Source organism: Colossoma macropomum, unplaced genomic scaffold, assembly GCF_904425465.1.
Source record: "Colossoma macropomum unplaced genomic scaffold, Colossoma_macropomum, whole genome shotgun sequence".
Classification (NCBI taxonomy): Eukaryota; Metazoa; Chordata; class Actinopteri; order Characiformes; family Serrasalmidae; genus Colossoma; species Colossoma macropomum.
In genome coordinates, this window is record NW_023494798.1 from 10,277,599 (window position 1) to 10,297,138 (window position 19,540).

At 39.8% G+C, this 19,540-nt stretch overlaps 1 protein-coding gene across 5 annotated transcripts in view; it reads right to left on the reverse strand.

Annotated features, from left to right (window-relative positions):
* Positions 1-19,540, reverse strand: part of LOC118817762 (rho GTPase-activating protein 42) — a 185,915-nt gene that overhangs the window by 114,531 nt on the left and 51,844 nt on the right. For all 5 annotated transcript variants that reach the window (XM_036584671.1, XM_036584670.1, XM_036584669.1 and 2 more), the window contains exon 3: positions 17,422-17,483. In XM_036584671.1, the coding sequence (XP_036440564.1) occupies positions 17,422-17,483 (62 nt within the window). The remainder of the gene's footprint in view (positions 1-17,421; positions 17,484-19,540) is intronic.

A 19,540-nucleotide genomic window follows, 5' to 3' on the forward strand; every position in this document is an offset into this window, starting at 1 on the left:
GTACAGTTTGTGTTGGTCATCCTCTAGTCCTTCATCAGTGGTCACAGGACGCTGCCCGCAGGATGCTGTTGGCTGGATATTTTTCTTTAGTGGACTGTTCTCAGTCCAGCTGTAGTACACTGAGGCATATAAAAACTCACGCAGCTCTGCTGTGTCTGATCCGCTCGTACCGGTGCAACACACATTAACACGCCATCACGACGTTAGTGTCACTGCAGTGCTGAGATCAATCCACCACTCAAATAAAACCTGCTCAGTGGGGGTACATCTTTACCAAATGGACTGGAGCCTCAAGATCGCTTTAAGGGGGAAATTCCACCAATGTTTCAAAATTAAATCAATGTAAAAGACAAACTTACTGAGTCAGATCTCTTCCAAAAAATGATCGATATTAGTATCACGATGTCTGACTCTGCTGGAGTTTAGTTATTTAGTATCAGTAGCGGCTGTTTAACTGCGAATTCTAGGCTGATGCAACTGGCTGATAAAGGTGTACCACAGGTGGTGTTAGAGAAAAACCTAGTGTGACTAGTGACTGCCATGCTAAAGGCTAACCTGAAGCTAAAGGCCATCAATACTGACTACACAGTGGAACAAGAGTGATTACTGAAAGATCCCTGACTCAGCCATTCAGCTAAAAGAGATACCTTTGGCATGTTTAGCACTGTTTGTACACTGTGTTATCTGGCTTGTCTGTGGCAAAGTGGTGAAATCTATCTATCACCCAGTACTAGTGCCTCCATTTGAAATATTGGGGTTACAGATTTTGCAATGAACATTTTTTAATACTGCTCGTCTGAAACGCGAAATAATTCCATGCCACCAACTTGCTTGCTTCAATTAAAGTTGATCTGCTGTCGCACACACATCTGTCACTCAGTAGCACAAGTATACCTCAGAAATGACTTCATGGTATCCATGTTACCTTTTGTCAATACTGTATTTAAGTGCCAGTGTCAGCATTGATAGCAATACCTTATCAGTATTTTTACAGCACTAAATGCATTATTAAAAATGGTAAAATTTGAAAAAATAAGTTTTCTTTGGGTACTATTTAGGCCTATAATGCTCTGAATGTACAGATGAATGCCAAAAAAAAAGTATATATATATTATATATATATATACACATATACATTCTGTGATGCAGCAAAATAAGAGGTATTAAACGCTTCGGATGTCTGGTTCTCATTACCACTGAGACTCTTTCTCAGTAAACCACTCTGAATGACCCTTAAATATTACACAGTGTGCTAAAATGATACCAATTCCACCATCTTACAAAGATCTCTGTGTTGTGGTGTTCCCTGTTTGGACAGGAGTGTCACAGCAGGCATTTCCTGTAAGAAGACAGGATCATCCAGCAAGCTGAGCACAAGGAATAGGACAAAGTCAGCACTGCACGTTCCAATTACTTCCCCATTCATCATGCTTACCGTAAAAGACTCTATTAAAAATTCACCATACACTGCTTTAAACCCTGCCACAAATAGAAGTCCCAATGGGTATTCTGTACTTTATCAAGTGTGGAGGTTTCGCAATGCCCTTTCCTTCCATGGGAGCGTGGGCTAAAAATCAGCCCTTTTTTCTATCACTGCTACATTCAGAGTGATCTACAGCTATTACTGCAATTCCAAGCATTGGCCATAAATGAGATTTTGATCGTGGTTTGAGGGCACATTCAAATCGTGATGTCCACTGAAGGATGCAGTTCCAGTCAGGGGACTAAGCTTGTGCCAAAAAAGAAATGGCCTTTTCCCTACAAAGTAGGCTTTTCCTTTGACCAATTACAGCGGGCTCCATCGCAGTGAAAGAACATAGAGTAATTTCAAACATATGTTGAAAATGTAAATAAATCTGTGGAGACCAAAAACTATGTGCAGCTATAGGAGAAAATGCAAGGGTAGGCATCTGTGGTCAGATGCCATTACAAAGGGTGAACACGATACTACTGAGAATACTGTAATATTGCATTCAATGCTTCTATTGTTAGACATGTATTGAATGGAGAACTTGTACAAACACGCTTCACTGCAGACAATACCACCATTTTCCCCAGCATTCTATTCGTTTGACTCTATAGGCTAGTACAGCAGCATTCTGTTACTTTTTAACTGCAACCAATACTGATGAGAAACTCTACATGATCTTGAGTTGGCTTTAGTGGTGGAGTGGATGATTAATGGATCACTGGAGAAAAGCAGAAAAGCACAACGGTGACCTTGACAGAGAGGCCATTTTTTAAAAACCTGAGCTCCCTGATGATAAATATCAAATGCAACACTTACAGCTCTAATTGCCGTCAGTTAGAAATAGCTGGGGCTGAAAAACAAATCACAGAAAGATGGATATAGACGGTACTGTGCCCTTCCAGGTCAGCCAGACACGCTTTAGCAAGGAAAGTTCTTCTACTTCTGAAGGCAAGAGAGAACAGTTCACAGCAAAGCCTTTCGATCAATTAATCTAGTAAACAGTTCTTGGCCAAGCGATAAATATGCCTTAACAATAATAAACAATGCAAAGGATAAATACTGAAAACTTGAACACAAGCCGACACTAATCCTATACTTTTTTCCTTAAAAAAGACAACTTTAAGATGAGGTATTTTTAATGTAACACATCACCTAAGATGACAGCCATACAGGCTACCTTGCCCTGCATATCATTAATGACACTAAAGTCAGGAGCTGCTAATGATCCAAAGCACATCTTTTCATCTGTGAAGCATGGTGGAGGTAGTGTTAGTGTAGGCATGAGCAGCAGGACAAATAAGGCTATATTATCTGCTCAAATGCTTCAAAACTCATTGGACATTGCTTCCCAGAGTTGATGGACATTACACAACAGTTAGTTCCGGCCACGCAAGCTGATTGGTTGAGAAGCGTTCTAACCGTGCTGTTATTTCGCCATAACATCACAGGTTATTCACAAACGCTGTATCACTCCGCTGAGACGCCGTTGCTAAGCAACGACTTTGACAGCTGTAGGAGACGCTCAAGCCGTTTGAACGTTTTTACTTCTTACTTTGCCACAAACAGAAAATGGACACTGTCAGTTGGTCTGTGTGGAGCTGGAGAACGAACTGCCGGCTGTGCAGCGAGTGGGCGGAGCTCGTTACTCTGATGCAGCAACAAGCTGCTTGTTAAGGAACTATAATTTGGTGAAGGAACTGCGAACATTAAAACATATTAAACGCCGCGTTCACGGCCCAGTTTATTAATTTATTACTTTATTTATTTAACTTGTATAAAAGCAATAGAACACTCGAGGAGTGTGTTATCGCCAATAACACACTCCCTCTTGTGTTCTATTGCTTAAATAACTTGATGCATGCTGTGAAAGCAACCCAAAACTTTCTTAATGCAAAGAAGTGGAATGTTCTGCAATGGCTAAGTTAAATCACCTCATCTCAAATCAGTTGAGCGTGCATTTCACTTACAGAAGAAAACTGAAGGTAAAACATAACCTTGAGTTACATTTATATAAGTATATAAATGTATATGAGTATATCGCTGCTGTCGGGAGAAAACTTTGTATCTCCAGAATGCTAACTTTACAGGAAAAGGGAAAAATCTACTTTACTTTTAATGTAAGTCAATGGAACCAGACTTGGAAAGAAGTCATTTTGGGCCATTTATTTTGGTCCATTCGTCATGAAATTTTCACACAATGTAAAGGTTAACAGTTACCTTCAAGTTATATCAAAACCTGAAAACCGTCAAAAATGGAGATACAAGGTTTTCTTCCGACAGCAGCGATATGATTGGAGTATAAATATATACGTATGTGAGTTTATATAACTAAGAAAAAGAATCCTGGGTCATCAGTTGGGTCAAAAATGTCCCTTACATGAATTTCTCATAGGTTGTTGTACAGACTGTTTCTGCAATGACAACAACTTTCACTTAGACTACTTTCAACACGTCATAAGAGAAAACCTTGCATATCTGAACCTCACTGATGCCCGGCCGACTCGGCACAAGTGACACACACACATGCATGCACACACAGACTTGCCCTGTTCTGCCTCTTGGAGATATCCAGTAAGGGTGTGAGGTGGGAAAAGGCCTGAACAGAAGCCGTTTTTTGATACACAGGGTGTTAAAACTGAGAAATGCTGCTGCTAGCGCTCTGTTTGAAGAGTGGTTTAATCTCCTCCTGTCCCTCAGAGAGGCATAAAACTCACGGGTGTGAATTCACCCGGAGGGTGGGCTGACTGCTACCGCTCAGTACCTTCTAACGCCTAGCCCTGCGCGAGCGCCCTCGTTCGTTTTATTTATCCGCCAGCAAAGGCATGCAGTGTCCTCTGCTTAATGGAGCCATTCGTCTTCCTCGCAGCGAGTTCTTCAGAAGCGAGCAACATCGTGTACTGGACTGATGGAGCTGCGGTAAGGAAGTAGCTTGGTGTGGCAAGTCGGTCTCACTAGGAAGGCCCTCTGTGCCTGCAAAGATGAAAACGTGTAGATATTTGCACAGCAACCTATAACGCGTAATGTCCACCTTTGCTTATAGAGCCTTTACTGGATTACTTGACTCACAACAGCTCAGATCCACACGACAGGAGATGAAATTTTTTAGAGGTGTGCATGTCGGGCCTTTTGCCAGTCTCTGCAAGCTAGAATCACCCACAAAGCCCTTCTCTCCATGCAAATATGTTAATGCGCATTTTCACAGACATATAAATAAGCCTGCAAACTAGGCTAACACATAATGTTAGCAGCCTTGTGGTCTTTTATTGCACATCTTGAACATCTGGACACTACTTCCCTCCTAGACACTTTATCTCATTACTAACATTTCGCTGCTGTCGGAAGAAAACCTCGTATCTCCAGAATGGTAACTTTACAGGAGAAGGAAAAAACACTTTATTTTTAATGTGAGTCAATGGAACCAGAATTTTTTCCAAGTCATTTTGGGCCGTTTGTTTTGGTCCATTCATCAGGAAATTTACAAACAATGTAAAGGACAACAGGCATTTTCAAACTATGTCAAAAACTGAAAAACATCTAAAATGGAGATACGAGGTTTTCTTCCGACAGCAGTGATATACACATATTTATTCAGTATTGTCATTATATTCTGTTACCTATTCTATTATAGGAATATTCTATTTCCAGTTGTATATAGGTATTTTGCATATATTCCTGCCTCTTTGTATCTATCTATCTATCTATCTATCTATCTATCATTCAATCGATCAATCAATCGATCAATCCATCAGTCTATCTGTTCCAGCTGATAAAGGCCAAAAAGGTAATCAATTAACATGTGAGGGTAATAATTCTCTTAAGCTGCCAAATTAAAGTCTGTAGTCAGGTACAGTTTTGTGCAGACCTCGAGATGAATTGGCTACTTCTTTTAATCAAACAGAAGATGCCAATGATTAACAGCATAAATGAGGTTTAGTAAGCTTTAAATCTAAGAGCGGATCTTTCCGCAATTACCTACCTTAATTTGAATATGAATTGGTTTTTGTGACTTTGATAATTATCTACATTGATGTTTTTGTGATAAACTGCAGTTACACTTTATTCTGATGGTCCCCTATAGATGAACTACAGATACTTCAATGAATAATAAACCTTCTGGTGACGCTTAGTTGATTATCACCATCATTATGGTTAGGGTTAGTTTTAGCTGTAGGCTTTGTGTTGAAGTTAAGGTTAGGGCTAGGTTCAGGGTTAGGGTTAGATTTAATAGATTCTACCTTTCTCAACTTCAAGTCTAGCATTTAACAGATATTTAGCACTTTATTTACAGACAGACTGAGCATCTACAAAGCATCTACAGTAGCCTATCACAGTGAAGTGTTACCAAGATGGCTAATATTAATGTTTTTAATAGTTGTTATAGGCCCTCATGTTTGCTGATATTAATGTTTTTATGATAAATAGTTGCTACTCTTAGCTGATATTAATGTTTTTGAGGTAACTAGCTATAGTTAGCTAATTTTAACATTCTTTTGACTTTGATAGCTGCTGTTAGCAAATAGTAATTTTTATAGCTTTGTTACTGCTACTGTTGTTTTTTGACTTTTACCATTAGCCAGCTACTGTTAGCTAACATTAATATTTTTGTGATAGTATCTACTGTTAGCTAATATTAATATTTTTGTGATAGTATCTACTGTTAGCTAATATTAATATTTTTGTGATAATATCTACTGTTAGCTAATATGGATGTTTTTGTGATAAATAGCTAGGTATTGTTAGCTGATAATGTTTTTGTGATAATAGCTAGCTACAGTTAACAAATGTTAATGTTTTTTATGGCTTTGATACTTAGATAGCTACTGTTTTTTAACCTTGATTATTAGCTACCTACCCGGCAAATGTTAATGTATTCATAGATTTCATATACGTAGCCAGCTACAGTAGCTATTAATGTTTTTTGTGAGTTTAATCGTCAGCTAACTTAATTTATTTGCCTCAACCCAAAATGCACATCTGCTCGTAGCAAAGTGTACACATTTCTGTGAAAACTAGCAAGTGATGAAAATAATTGTGGTTACCTTAAATACCGCAGCTCAAGTAACTGTGATCATGCTATTAGTTATTAATTAGGCCTCATCTTAATAAATCCCCCAAATAACTAAACAATAGCTAGTCAATTAACGTTAAATTACCGTTAGCTTATGCTACCGCTAGCTAAAGTTAAAATTGAAAGAAAAGGCACCAGCAGCCGCGTATTATTCCCGTTCTGTAATGCACGACTGGTTCACTCCAGAACAGCATCAGAACACAAACAGAGCAGCAGGAGATTGGAATACCTGAATCAGGCTTATGAGTTCAGCGACCTCTATAGGGCTTAGTTAGCCCGGAGTAAAGCCGCGTGACAGGCCTAAGCTGCGCCGAGGTGGCAAAGCACCGCTTCAAATGCAAAGCCGGCCAAATTGAGACTTAATACGACTTTGAGTGGGTAATTAAGTCGTGCCAGGTTGAAGGGGCATGAAACTAAGGGAGTGTGGAAACGTGCGGATGCCGTAACTCGCGATTAAGGCGCTGCTATTCATCCCGTCGAGGCCGCTGTCTGCCTAAAATGGAGGCTGAGCATGAGGAACGAGAGGCAATAAAGAGAAGGCGGGAGCGTTGCTTAGGCAAGGTGCTGGAGGAAGATAACACCTGGTTGGATCCAAAAAAAGAAGAAACAAAATGTAACAGAGTTCAGAACATTATCAACAGCTAAACGGGGGGGGGATCTTTTGTGCGGCGGCTTGAAAAAGCTTTTCCCTAAAGGGTATGATTAGCACAACATCAGGCCACTGGCCTTGCAGGCTGGAATGCCATCAGAGCTCAGCAGCCCTGAACAATCTTTAACCATGCAGAACCCCAGACAGCTACTTTCTCCTCTCCTTCACACGCACAAAAAGCAAAGACCGAGACACATACAGGGCAGACTCCTACCTCTTTCTCCTCGCCCTTTCCTTCTTCCTTTCATTCTTTCTTTCTCTCCTCTGCTGAGGCAGCTCGCTGGCAAGCAATCGTCGACTTTAACCAGGCCGATCGTTTAAAGAAATGGTGCAATTTGATAAGCCTGTGCCCCACAATAACACACTTGGGTGGCTTGCGAACACACGGACACCGAGTCCAGACGTGGCTCAAAGCCAACTCAACCGACAATAAAGCTCTTTATGTCTGCCTAGCAGCCCCCCCGCTGGCCCTAACACCAGCTAACCTTCTCCTTAATCGGCAGTGGCACCTTAAATATATGTTAGTTAATAAAAGTACCACAACAGGAAGGAGCTGCAGCTAATTTGAGACACATGCATTTTGGAGGTTCAGGGAGGGATTCATGAGCTGGAGCAGCTCTTAAAAGACTTCTTATCACTCAGTGTCTTTTCTAGTCTATTCTGGGCTGGAGATTGAGTCCAGATGTGAGTGGAGGGAGGGGAACGGGGTGGGTGGCTGTGTGGAGGGGGGGGTTCATTTCAGTCTCTCTACAAGCATAGTCTCACAGCTAAGAAAGGAATGTGAGCGAAGCCTCTTCCCACTTTACTGGAACACTTGACTGACAAAAGATTCGTATAGATTCATATAGATTTTTTATAGAGGTAAGTTCAAGTGTAATGTGCTTCTGGTCATCTTCTCATATTCCCACAAAATCTTCCAGAAATCAACGAAATATTTTTCAAGATATTTTCAAAACTTTCATCATCATCATCTCGCCAGGCCTAGTGCAGCCTCCACATGGCAGGGTTGAGCTGATAAATAATGATGTACTTTCACATCTGTTCATTACTTCTTGTTTAAATTTAACAGCTGAAACAGTATCTCATTAGCTGAACTTCAGTTGTAGTACGAATAGAAGGACTCAGAATGTTAAGGAGTCTTTTAACATGCACAACAATATGATAATTGATTTCGGCAGTTATTTTATTATTATTCACGTGGTCACGTAAACAGCACACTCCAATTTTTTAGAGGGGATTCCGGAATCCCATTAAAAGAGCTGGATTTTAGCTCAGTAATCACTTTTTCAGTGTATGTGTACCCATACTCTGATTTCTTTCATTTTTCTGCACATGTGCAAAAACAGAGTGCTGTCCTGGAAACAGCATTTAACACAGTACCCGCGAGATGACAGCAAAACAGGTTTGTAGCAAAGCCAAAACCAAATACATGCTTGCCGAAATGAAGAATTTAAATATTCTTTTTCTAGATGATTAATATTTTCCTTTAAATGACGTAAAAAACAAGCTGCAGCATGACTTTTACATTTACATTACGTCTTATTCTCTAAGTTCACTGGTCGGTTGCAAAGCAGAAATCTGATTACTGTCTGACTCATGTAGACCCGGAGTTTCCCCATTATCTGATTACCAAAGTACATGTAAATGCTTTGAACGAATTACTGAGAAAATCTGATTTTCTGCCGTTATCAGATAATTAAGTGCATGTAAATACGCTAAAGTGCTTTGAACACAGCCATGAAGATCTGCTCCATGACCTTCTACACCTGACTCCAGAACTGATGGAGCTCAAAAGAGTATGGAAAGTATTTGGAGACTCCATCCTCTCCCCTCTGCCTTTAAACCCTTCTCAAATTCCCCTCTTCCAAAATTTACAACGTGGAGAGCTGTTAGATCTGGCGTCGGAGAGCACTTTGAAACTTCAAACACTCCTGTTTCTGTTCAGGTTGTGGTTTGTTGGTGAGCCCCAGTCCCTAGAAAAATAACTCCTGCCTACCAGTTATTCTATTCTATTAAGAAGAGCGTGGCCAAGGCGAGGTTGGGTGACGACGCGCTGAACGCAAGCCAAAGTCAACGAGACAGACTGGAAGAGAAAAAGCCTCCCCTCACAGGTTTTGCTGGATTCTGGTCGTCCTGCATTCCACCTGGTTTCACATTAACTCAGCCTGGCTCTGGATTAGGACATTCTGATTAAACAAACACAAAGTTGTGCCTGAAGCGCACAATGAACAGACCAGCACTGCTTCCTGCGCAACACACACCAACACACCACCATCGCATCAGTGTCACTGCTGAGAATGATCCACCACCCCAATAATACCTGCTCTGTGGGGTCCTGACCACTGAAGAACAGGGTGAAAGGGGGCCAACAGTGTATGCAGAGAAACAGATGGACTACAGTCTGTAATTGTAGAACTACATAATGCACCTTTATGGTAAACAGACCTGATAAAATTGACAACGAGAAGTTGTACTTAACGAAGTGGCTGGTCAGTGTATATTTACCAGAAAATTACATAGAAGCCTCAACAGCTAAATATAATAACATATTTTTCAGCATTTAGTGTGTCCACCCTTCACCTTTATTACAGCTTCCATTATTTTTAGGGGACTTGCTTTCAGTTTTTTGAGGAAATCTACAGGGGTAGTTAGTAGTTTTCTGCTTTTCACAATCTAAGTAATCCTAAACATCAGTGATGTTGAGGTCTGGACTCTGGGGTGGTCACTCCATTGTTCAGCTTCTCTGTTTGGTATGTCCGTCTCCTTTTCTCAGTGATGTTCTTCTTGACAGCTACACATCCTTTCAGCGCTGAGTCGTCTTCTCACAGTGGAAGGATGGACAGAAACACCTGTGGATGTTTTCAGATCTGAAGCAGCTTGATTTTCTCCTCTCTCTCAGAGATGAAAGCTTTAAGTGCTGTTTATCTGATGAGGCAGGTTGATAGTAGGAGTCCAATCTTCTCTGTATGTTCCAATCATTTTGGAACTCCAGTTTTGGAAACTTCTGTTTTTTCACTGACTTTCATTTGTCTTTCCCAAGTCTGTCCCATTATTTATGCAAGTAGATTATCTTATATCTATCATCCTCAGAAAGATCTCCTGAAAAACGAATAACCTGTACTTAATGGCAGTGTTGACTTGCAATTAAATAAATGAAGTGTGTGAAAGGGTTTGTGTGTACACTGTATTTATGTTTATGAATATTAATTCTAATGATATAATATATTTTTACAGGCAAAATACTCCTGGTATGGTGTAGTGTAATGGGTAACCCCTCTGCCTTCTATGCTGTAGACTGGGGTTCAATGCCCCACCTGGGTAAACACCCTACACTATACCAATAAGAGTCCTTGGACAAGACTCCTAACACTGCCTTCACCTCCCTGTGTAAAATGATCAAATTGTAAGTCGCTCTGAATAAGAGTGTCTGCCAAATGCTGTAAATGTAAAATGATCCAGATTAATGCTTTAAACATTTGCTTACTTAAGACTTTTGCACAGTACTGTACATATACACATCGAATGCTTTGATATTTTGGTAACACTTTCTATGAATGTCACATTTGTAAGCATCTATAAACACATTCATGTTATAACGCATTCATAACGCATTATAAACATGGCTATAAATATTTATCATAATGCATTACACTTTATAGCCATGCTTATTATGCATTATGCATTGTTAACATAATGCATTATAAGTACTGACCATAACAAATTATAAGAGCTCATAAGTCGTATTTGTCCGCTCTAAGTAAAGTGAAGCATACTGTACTAAAGCCTCCTTCAGTGTTGAGGCTTCAAGTTGAAGTATTTACTGAAGGATTTACTGAAACACTAAAACATTCACAGTAAAGCACATTACAGGCTTCAAATGTCAGAGTTTAAACTAGAGCTGCCATCAGTGTTTTACCCAATGTGGGGAAGTCAATGTACACCACAGTTAGCTTGGTATTTGTCTTTACTTTACGCTCTCCAAGCTGGGACTGACTTCTTTGGCACTGACATTATAACATGTTATTAACACTATTTATAATGCATTATATTAACAATTCATAATGTATAATAAACATGGCTATAAAGTGTAATTCAGTGTAATTCTTTAAAAAAAATATTTATAACCATGTTTATAATGCCTTATGAACACATAACATGTTATAAATGTGTTTATAGATGCTTACAAATGTGACATTCACAGATCCATTATAGTAGTGCAGAAATGTGTCTAAGGGATCAAAGTCTTAAATTTTTGGAAAGTGTTAAATTTTTTAAATTTCAAACGAGTGCATATTTACAAAAAGCAAAAGTTGGTAAAGTAAAACTAATGATGTAATAAAATATGTTGTAGTATTGTTGTTTAAATACAAGACAAGCCAAGGTGGATTCACCCATCACTGCTTTCTGTTTTTATTTGCTCAAATACTGTCCCAAGTTTTTTGGAACTGAGGTTTGTACAAAGTAAATAAAACTGTGTCACTGTCCAATTACAGATGGACACAGTGTAATATGGGTGTTGTTTGCGGTTAGAAAGCAATCTAATCTACACAACAAAGAGATAAAGAGTTAAGTGCTTTAGACCTGCGAGGAAAAGAGTCTAAACTGTTGTTTCCTCAAAGCGGTAAAACAATCTGCTTCACTGTGACAAGACAGAGTTCAGTGGATGGTGGTCGCGCCCTTTAGTTTACACCAACAGCTGCTTAAATGAAGTTTTTCCTTTAGGTGACAGAATTAAACAAGCCATTATTCCCACTAAAGCGGTTAGAACGGACCAGGCTTGGTTTAATCTCACACATCTTGCAGATACAAAAGCCAGAGTGTGGTTCTAACCTGCTGCCTCTGAACAGCGCTGGGGTCAGAGACATGAAAGCATGTTGCTAGAGAGACAAAACAGAAGAAGCCACAAGACAAATTGTTTGTGCCTTTTATGGAACTTCCTGCGGCTGCTTCGACTCTTTCTGTTTTATTGATTTCATTTATTTATTTATTTATTTATTTATTTATTTATTTATTTAACTTAGACTAAATAAGCCCCTTAGGCTCAAATAACGAAACCCACACTTGGAAGAGAGAGCACCGCTGCGCTTTCCAGGCGGACGATTTGGGTAAGGAGAATAAAGGACGAACTGTTTGTGCTGTATTTATTTATTTTGCTGGCTGATTGTAGTGATTACGGAGTGTGTCAGCCCCTGATGTGTCGTTGTCCTGGCCATAAACAAGATTTAGTCCAGCTATTCTGAGAATTACTATGGCTGACTGGTAACAGTCCATAAAAGACATTCCGGCCCCAATCACGTGGGCCGTTAAGAGTGGGGTAGGTGAGTGTGCTGAAAGGCCTCGTCTTTCAGAAAGGGGCAGTTTGTGATTTCAAATGAGCATTTGTGAATATTCTCCCATCTCCATGGACCCATTTCGCGAGCATCTCTACGAGTTATGGGAACATTGCTGCTGCTACTTGATGAAATCCTGTGCTGTTTCAGACGAACAGATGACAACCAAGGCAATAACAGTGAGGAAATAGGGGCTTGGAAAATGCGGAGATTGTGATCGAGGCCTTTTGGATCTCGCTAGCTCAAGAAATTTACTGACACCATGATGGCATGAGCATGTGTTCGGTTCCCGCAGTCATAACCCATCTGATCAAAATTACAGTGCAGTGGCGCAATGGAATTTCAGTATTTTTTGGAAAAAACTTTGAATCTTAAGGCATGAACTTGTATTGGGTATGAAGGAACCAAGAGCGATTATATATTGCTGAGGTTCTTCATATCGCCGCTGTCAGAAGAAAACCTCTCATCTCCATTTTTGTCGTCTTTCAGTTTTTGACATAATTTGCAAAATGCCTGTCGTCCTTTACATAGTGTGGAACTTGATGAATGGACTGAAAGAAACGGCCCAAATTTACTTGGAAAAAAGTCTGGTTCCACTGACTTACATTAAAAGTAAAGTAGGTTTTTTCTTCTCCTGTAATGTTACCATTTTGGAGATACGAGGTTTCGTTCCGACAGCAGCGATATCGTTTCTTGCTACTCTTCTCGGTGTGTTTTATGAGGCATTGAACTTATTCCTCTATCTTATTCTGTACCTCCTTGGGACACCAATCCCTTCTTTGGGTCCCCTTCTTGCTATTTAATTTAGTAAGTCCTAAGGAGCACAGGACTCCATCTTCAACTCCTTTTTATCTCCTTGGGCCACCACCCCCTTCATTGGGCCTGTTTCTTGCTATTCCACTTCATGGATTCTGTTGCATCAACTGTGGAAGTGGATGTTTTATATTCTGTGATTCTTTGCGGCTTTATCTTTGATGCATAGAAACATCATGATCCATTCTGAAGACGGCAGAACTGAATTGATTGTAATGTTAGAACAGATTATACTATAGCATAATATTAAAACATCAAATCTAAAAATCTCAGAGGCCACCAGTTATATTTTGTATTCAGTGTACAAGTTGATCATTTTTTAGAAGCAGGAGAAAAATATTCAAAACTACACAACTCAACTAAATATTTCAGTATTTAGTGTGTCCACCCCTCGCCTTTATTACAGTTTCCATTCTTTTTGGGAGACTTGCTCTCAGTTTTTTAAAGCCTTCCAATGTTCAGTTAAAGAAGTTGGTTGCATTTTCTGCTTCTTACAATCCAAACAATCCCAAACACATTCAGTGATGTTGAGGTCTGGACACTGGAGTGGCCAGTCCATTGTTCTGAGAGCACCAAAATACTTCTTTTGTCTGTTTCCTTTTCTCGGTAACGGCTTCTTGACAGCTTCACGTCCTTTCAGACTTGTAGAGTTCATTTCACTTCTCACAGCGGAAGGATGAACAGAAACTCTGAACAGTAATAATAAAGTCCAGTTTTGGAAACTTTTTCCACTTATTTTCTTTTCACTCTCCCCTTCCTTAACTTGCACTTAATGTCTGGTGCTTATTAATATATGAAGGGTGGTCTCTGAATTCTGCACAGTACTGCATATAGAGAAATTCTGAATATTACCAAACAATCCCATCAGATTGTGAAACTGGAATTTTCGTGATGCTTTGAATCCTAAATAATTGTCAGTGTTACACCCGTTAGTATTTATTTACTGTGCGTTTAGTATTGTATATTTATGCATGAACCACTTCAGCCAAGACAAATTACTTGTACATGAAAGTGTCCCAATGCCAGTGGTTTCAATTCACCAGCACATTACGTATATGTGTTTTCATTAGGCTGCACTTCCCTGTGCCACACCTTGCCAGCACTGCTCTAGCCTGGAGGGCAGACCACCCTCACAGACATACACAGACTGTGCCCGACACTGAGCTGCAGGGTGCAGCATGCCAGCGACTGATGCTGGCGGCTTGTTTTCATGGCGCAGCTCCACTGGCAGAGCTTCCGATCCCACCTATCAGCCTTTATGTTTTTCATCTGCAGACAGAGACAGCAGGATACGGGCAAGCTGTATTTTTCAGTAGTTTAGCAAAATAAAATCAAATTTTCACCAAGTTTCCTTCTTTAGTTTGCACTCAGATCAATGTGGTTCGATTTTTGCAAGCAGTTTGCAAAACATTAACTGGTGGCTATAAGCTATTACATTAGCCTCATAGCTCAAAACTAAAGAAGAATAAAATTAACTGATCCACTAGTAAAAAATATGTAAATCGGAGTGTTTTTGTCAAACTACCCAACTTTCTCTCTAGTCTAGTCATGTCTAATCTCTCCAACCTCAAATAGTGCTATAAAGCTGGGAGGGTGAAGACCAGCACATGCAGGTCCATTTCCAGAACAAAAATACTGTAAGTTCATGCTGGGAAAGTGCATCCTTTAGTTGCTAATTTATGAAGAATGATCCTCTGCATAAATATACATACATCATCTAAACCGCTTATCCTTCTGGGTCGCGGTGGGTTGCTGGAGCCTATCCCAGCTGTCATTGGGCGGAAGGCAGGATACACCCTGGACAGGTCACCAGTCCATCGCAGGGCAGACAGACAGACATACACATTAGCTCATCTGCATGTTTTTGGACTGTGGGAGGAAACGCACGCAGACACGGGGAGAACATGCAAACTCCACACAGAAACAACTCTGGTTGCCCGGCCAGGAATTGAACCCAGGCCATTTTCGCTGTGAGGCAACAGCGCTACCCACTGCGCCACCGTCTGCATAAATAACACAACATAATAGTTTCTCTTTGGTGCATTCAAATACTATTCCCCAAAAACACTGGCGCATGTCCATGATAGCTACATTAGCCACGACAGCCACTTGCGAGCTATGTTTAATTCATTTCCACAACATTAGTGAATATCCAGTTTGCTAACAACAGAAGATGCACAACACACCAACCACCAGTGATCATATGAACGTTTCACGCTTTATCAGATGCAGATGCTCTAAGTAGATGAATTAGTCTTCACACTAAGTTGTTCTACCTTCAAGGCTTACCTACAACCCTGTTGAGGTTATAGCACTGGTGTTGCACAAACATTTAGCCGCGCAAGGAAGAACACCGAGGGATATCGGTAGGTTTTTGTTTTGGGTGAGTAACAGAAGCTGCCTCTTCAGATGAGCCAATGAGCCAACATAGCTGACCGGTGAATCACTGGATGCTGAGAAGGACTCGTTGTCCTCTTCACCAGGCAGACGATGTGCCAACATGTTAGTTTGTCAGAGAAATATACTTCCACTGTTTTTGGATCAAGCTAACATCAGCTAGAGTAGTTAGCATCCTCTCTTTGCCTCCTCAGTCACGTCCTTAAACATGCGTCCTTGGCAAATCAGTCATGTTAAGGCATCCATGTTTCATAGTAGCAAACTGTAATAACAATGTTCACTCACAAATATCAGTGACCTCACCACAGACATAGAATTAGCGTTTGACTGAATTATCTGCATGTTTTTTTATTCTGAAACATAGTTTAATGGATTCAGTATTTGTATGCTGGCACCTTGAATGGTTAACTGAGTACTCAAGCATCTGGGCACATCCCTAGTATCTGCATGCTACAGCACCAGGTCTCACGCAGGGGTTAGGCAGGCCGTCTGAATGCATTTTCCCCAAAGCTGTACTGCGAGTGCAAAAATTAAAATTGAGAGCAACGCATGCTTTTGCAGCCCTGTAAAACTGAGCCTGATCACACGCTTCCTCTGAGTCACATGAAGCCAGCCACGACATGGTTTTAAATGCCTAGTGCACTACAAAGCTCAATGCATTACGCTGACTAGCAATTCTATTATGTCAGCTAACAGACGCCCCTAGTGGCAAGCATTGCGCTACACTGTATGTCCAAAAGTTTGCAGACACCTGCTTATGCAGCATTTCTTCTGAAATCAGGGTATTATTATGGAGTTTGTTCCCCTTTTGCTACAGTAACAACATCTACTCTTCTGAGAAGGATTTACACTAGATGTTGGAACATTGCTGTGCGAATTCTCGGCGACAAGAGCATAAGTGAGGTCAGGTACTGATATTGGATGATTGATCCTGGATCACAAATGCTGCACCAACTCACTGCAAAGGTATTGGTTGGAGCTCTATCACTCCAGAGAACACAGATCCACTGCTCCACATCCCAGTGCTGGGGTGCTTTCTACCTCTCTAGACAATGCTAAGCATTGGGCGTGGTGACATTAGGCTTACATGTGGCTACTCCAGACTGTCCGATTCTATTGGCAGTGCTTTTCTATGGAGATTATACAAGCTGTGTGTGCACAGTTGAACTCGTTTGTCAGCAATAGATGCACCTTAAAATAAGTGAATTTACTAATTAGAAGAGGTGTCTGGATACTTCTGGGCATATAGTGTAAGTGGTGGGGAGACAGGGAGGGCCATTCTACCCAGCCACAGGATGAGGCCAACACTGCTCTCCTAGACATGGATGGCTGTGGAATCAATCAAATTCTCTTGATAACAGGGCCATGAATTATCCTTTTAAGATCCAGTGTGTTCGATACATTTTAGTGCTTTCAATCAGCTTTATTAGCTTCCTTCGCATCAGTGAGAGAACCAATCAAGGGTGTCTTTAACCTGACTTCAGCCAAAAGCTGAGACTGCAGCAGACATTTTACAGAATCACTATAACAGAAGCTTTTTAAGTCCTCTTTACGAGTCATTTAAATTACCCATCCACCCCCCTGAATGAACAATGGTTTAAGGAACAAATTCATTATTCTTAGTGCATTTACGAATAGAAGTGTAGATGTACTACAGGAACAATGCAAAGAGGGAAAGAGAAAAAATGCTTACCAGGCGTCTTCTCTCCTCCTCTACTGAGTTCAGCAGCTGCGATAACTCCTTAAAGGACTGAGCTGGAATGGGAGAATACGCAGTTATTAATCTATCTGCATCACCTGGGCAAAGATCAAATCCATAATAACATGATCCACACAAATCAATACACACAGCATTAAGCAAACACAGTTTGCACTGATTTACCACTCGCACTATTTATGCTAATGATACGCCATTTAAGATCCAGGCATGGCAAACAATGGAATCGAAGAATATAATCAATACCACACAGCTTGAAGACGCTACTGCAATTCCAATCTGTCTAGACTTATGGTACACTTCATATAAATAATCACCTCACGCCGAGTAAGTGCATGGTATTTCATTGGGAGCTAATAGAATTCTTGAGGGGCTTTAAGTGCTGTATTCTGTGCTCGATTGCTTCTCAGCTTTGAGTACCTTTTTAAATAGCTAAAGATCCAAAATAAGGCCAAAGATGAATGTGTGCAAAGATTAACGAGTTTCACTTCTCAAAAAAACAGATCATCTGCACTAGCAATTGCTTCTGATCACACACCCAATCTTGAAAATCTGTCAGAAAGGGCAAATCAGGGTTAAAATCAGGCTAAAGAATCATGTAGTGTAAGCCCACTTTTACATGGTGCCCTAAGGAACCAGAAACCATATGAACAGAAGGAAAACTGAGTAGAGATGGGATATCAGTATCAATGGGTAACAGTTTTGGGGCAATATCAGCAAAAAAGGCTGAATCAGACTAAACTCATCCAATCCTATAGCAACAGCGCACATTCAGACTGTGTCATTTGATGCTGTTGGCTGTGTATTTCTTCCTGTTGGCCAGTATGGAGTTTAACTAGTTTGAGCATAATAGCCCACTTTTAGATATTTATCTTTAGTGAAGTGCTTCAATTAAAAATAGCTTATTTTATATCTTAGTACTTTTTTAAAGAAAAAAAATATGAGGCCAGTTTACAGGCTACATGTTTAAATCAAATCTGTTCACTACCGGTTGAGCATCTTTTTCGTAGTAATCCATGAGGATCGAATGTTCACTCATTTCAAACTTCAAACATCTCCTGAGAGCAGATCGAAATTTTATTATTACTGTGTTTTCATTTAGTAATAAAATGGGTGCATGTTGTTTGTTTTACATTCAGTCGGCTTTAGGTAGTGATTCTCTATAAGTTTTAGAGAAGAAAGAACAAAGAAGAACGTCCCCATCATTTGCTCACAAAAGTTACAACACAAATTTTCCACTAAGACTTTATTATAATAATAATGAAACAATATACCAAACCTATGTGTTATTTAACATTATATTTTACAAACTATATTATAAAACATAATACTATTTATTTATTATTATGTATCATATATAATGGATGATAATGAATGTGCAACAAACTGCAAACAAATAATCTCCCCCATTCTTTGTTTTATTTTTATATTCTGAAGAATTTTTAATCCGTTCTCGGTCTTGAATCAAACTGATCTACTACAGTCTTGGGCTTGACTTGGACTTGATGTGTCCAGGACTCAGGCTTGACGTACCTTTACTGGTTTTGACTAGAATATTAGTCCAGTCTCAGTATCGGCCAATACTCAAGGTTTCAACATCGCTATTGGCAAAGAAGAAATATCAAAAGAAAAAATCGCAACCAGGAAAAGGACATGCATTGCAGTTAACCATATTTTTTTAACTAACAATACTGCTAAAATCAACACAGTGTTGCACAAATAGCAGTATATTAGTACACAATACATATTTGTTTTATTTAAACCTGAAAATGACCCAGATTTTAGATTTTTTGTTTAGAATTTTAGAATTTTTATAAATTTTAAGACAAAGAAAGTTTCTGATCAGTAATATGTGGACAAAATCTTCAATATCAGATCCTCTTGCATTGAAGTAGAGTTTAGATGACTCTCAGGTGGATTTAATCTACTCATTAGAGGCTTCTGCACAAACGTGTGCAGCCTGAGAGCACGCCGTTATTGAAGCAATAGGGAAATTCTCAAATTCACGTTAAAATTTCAAAAAATCTAATTTATAGTAAAACAAAACTTTGCATTAAATTATAAAAGAAAGCAAAGTAGATGCCTTTTCTCATGT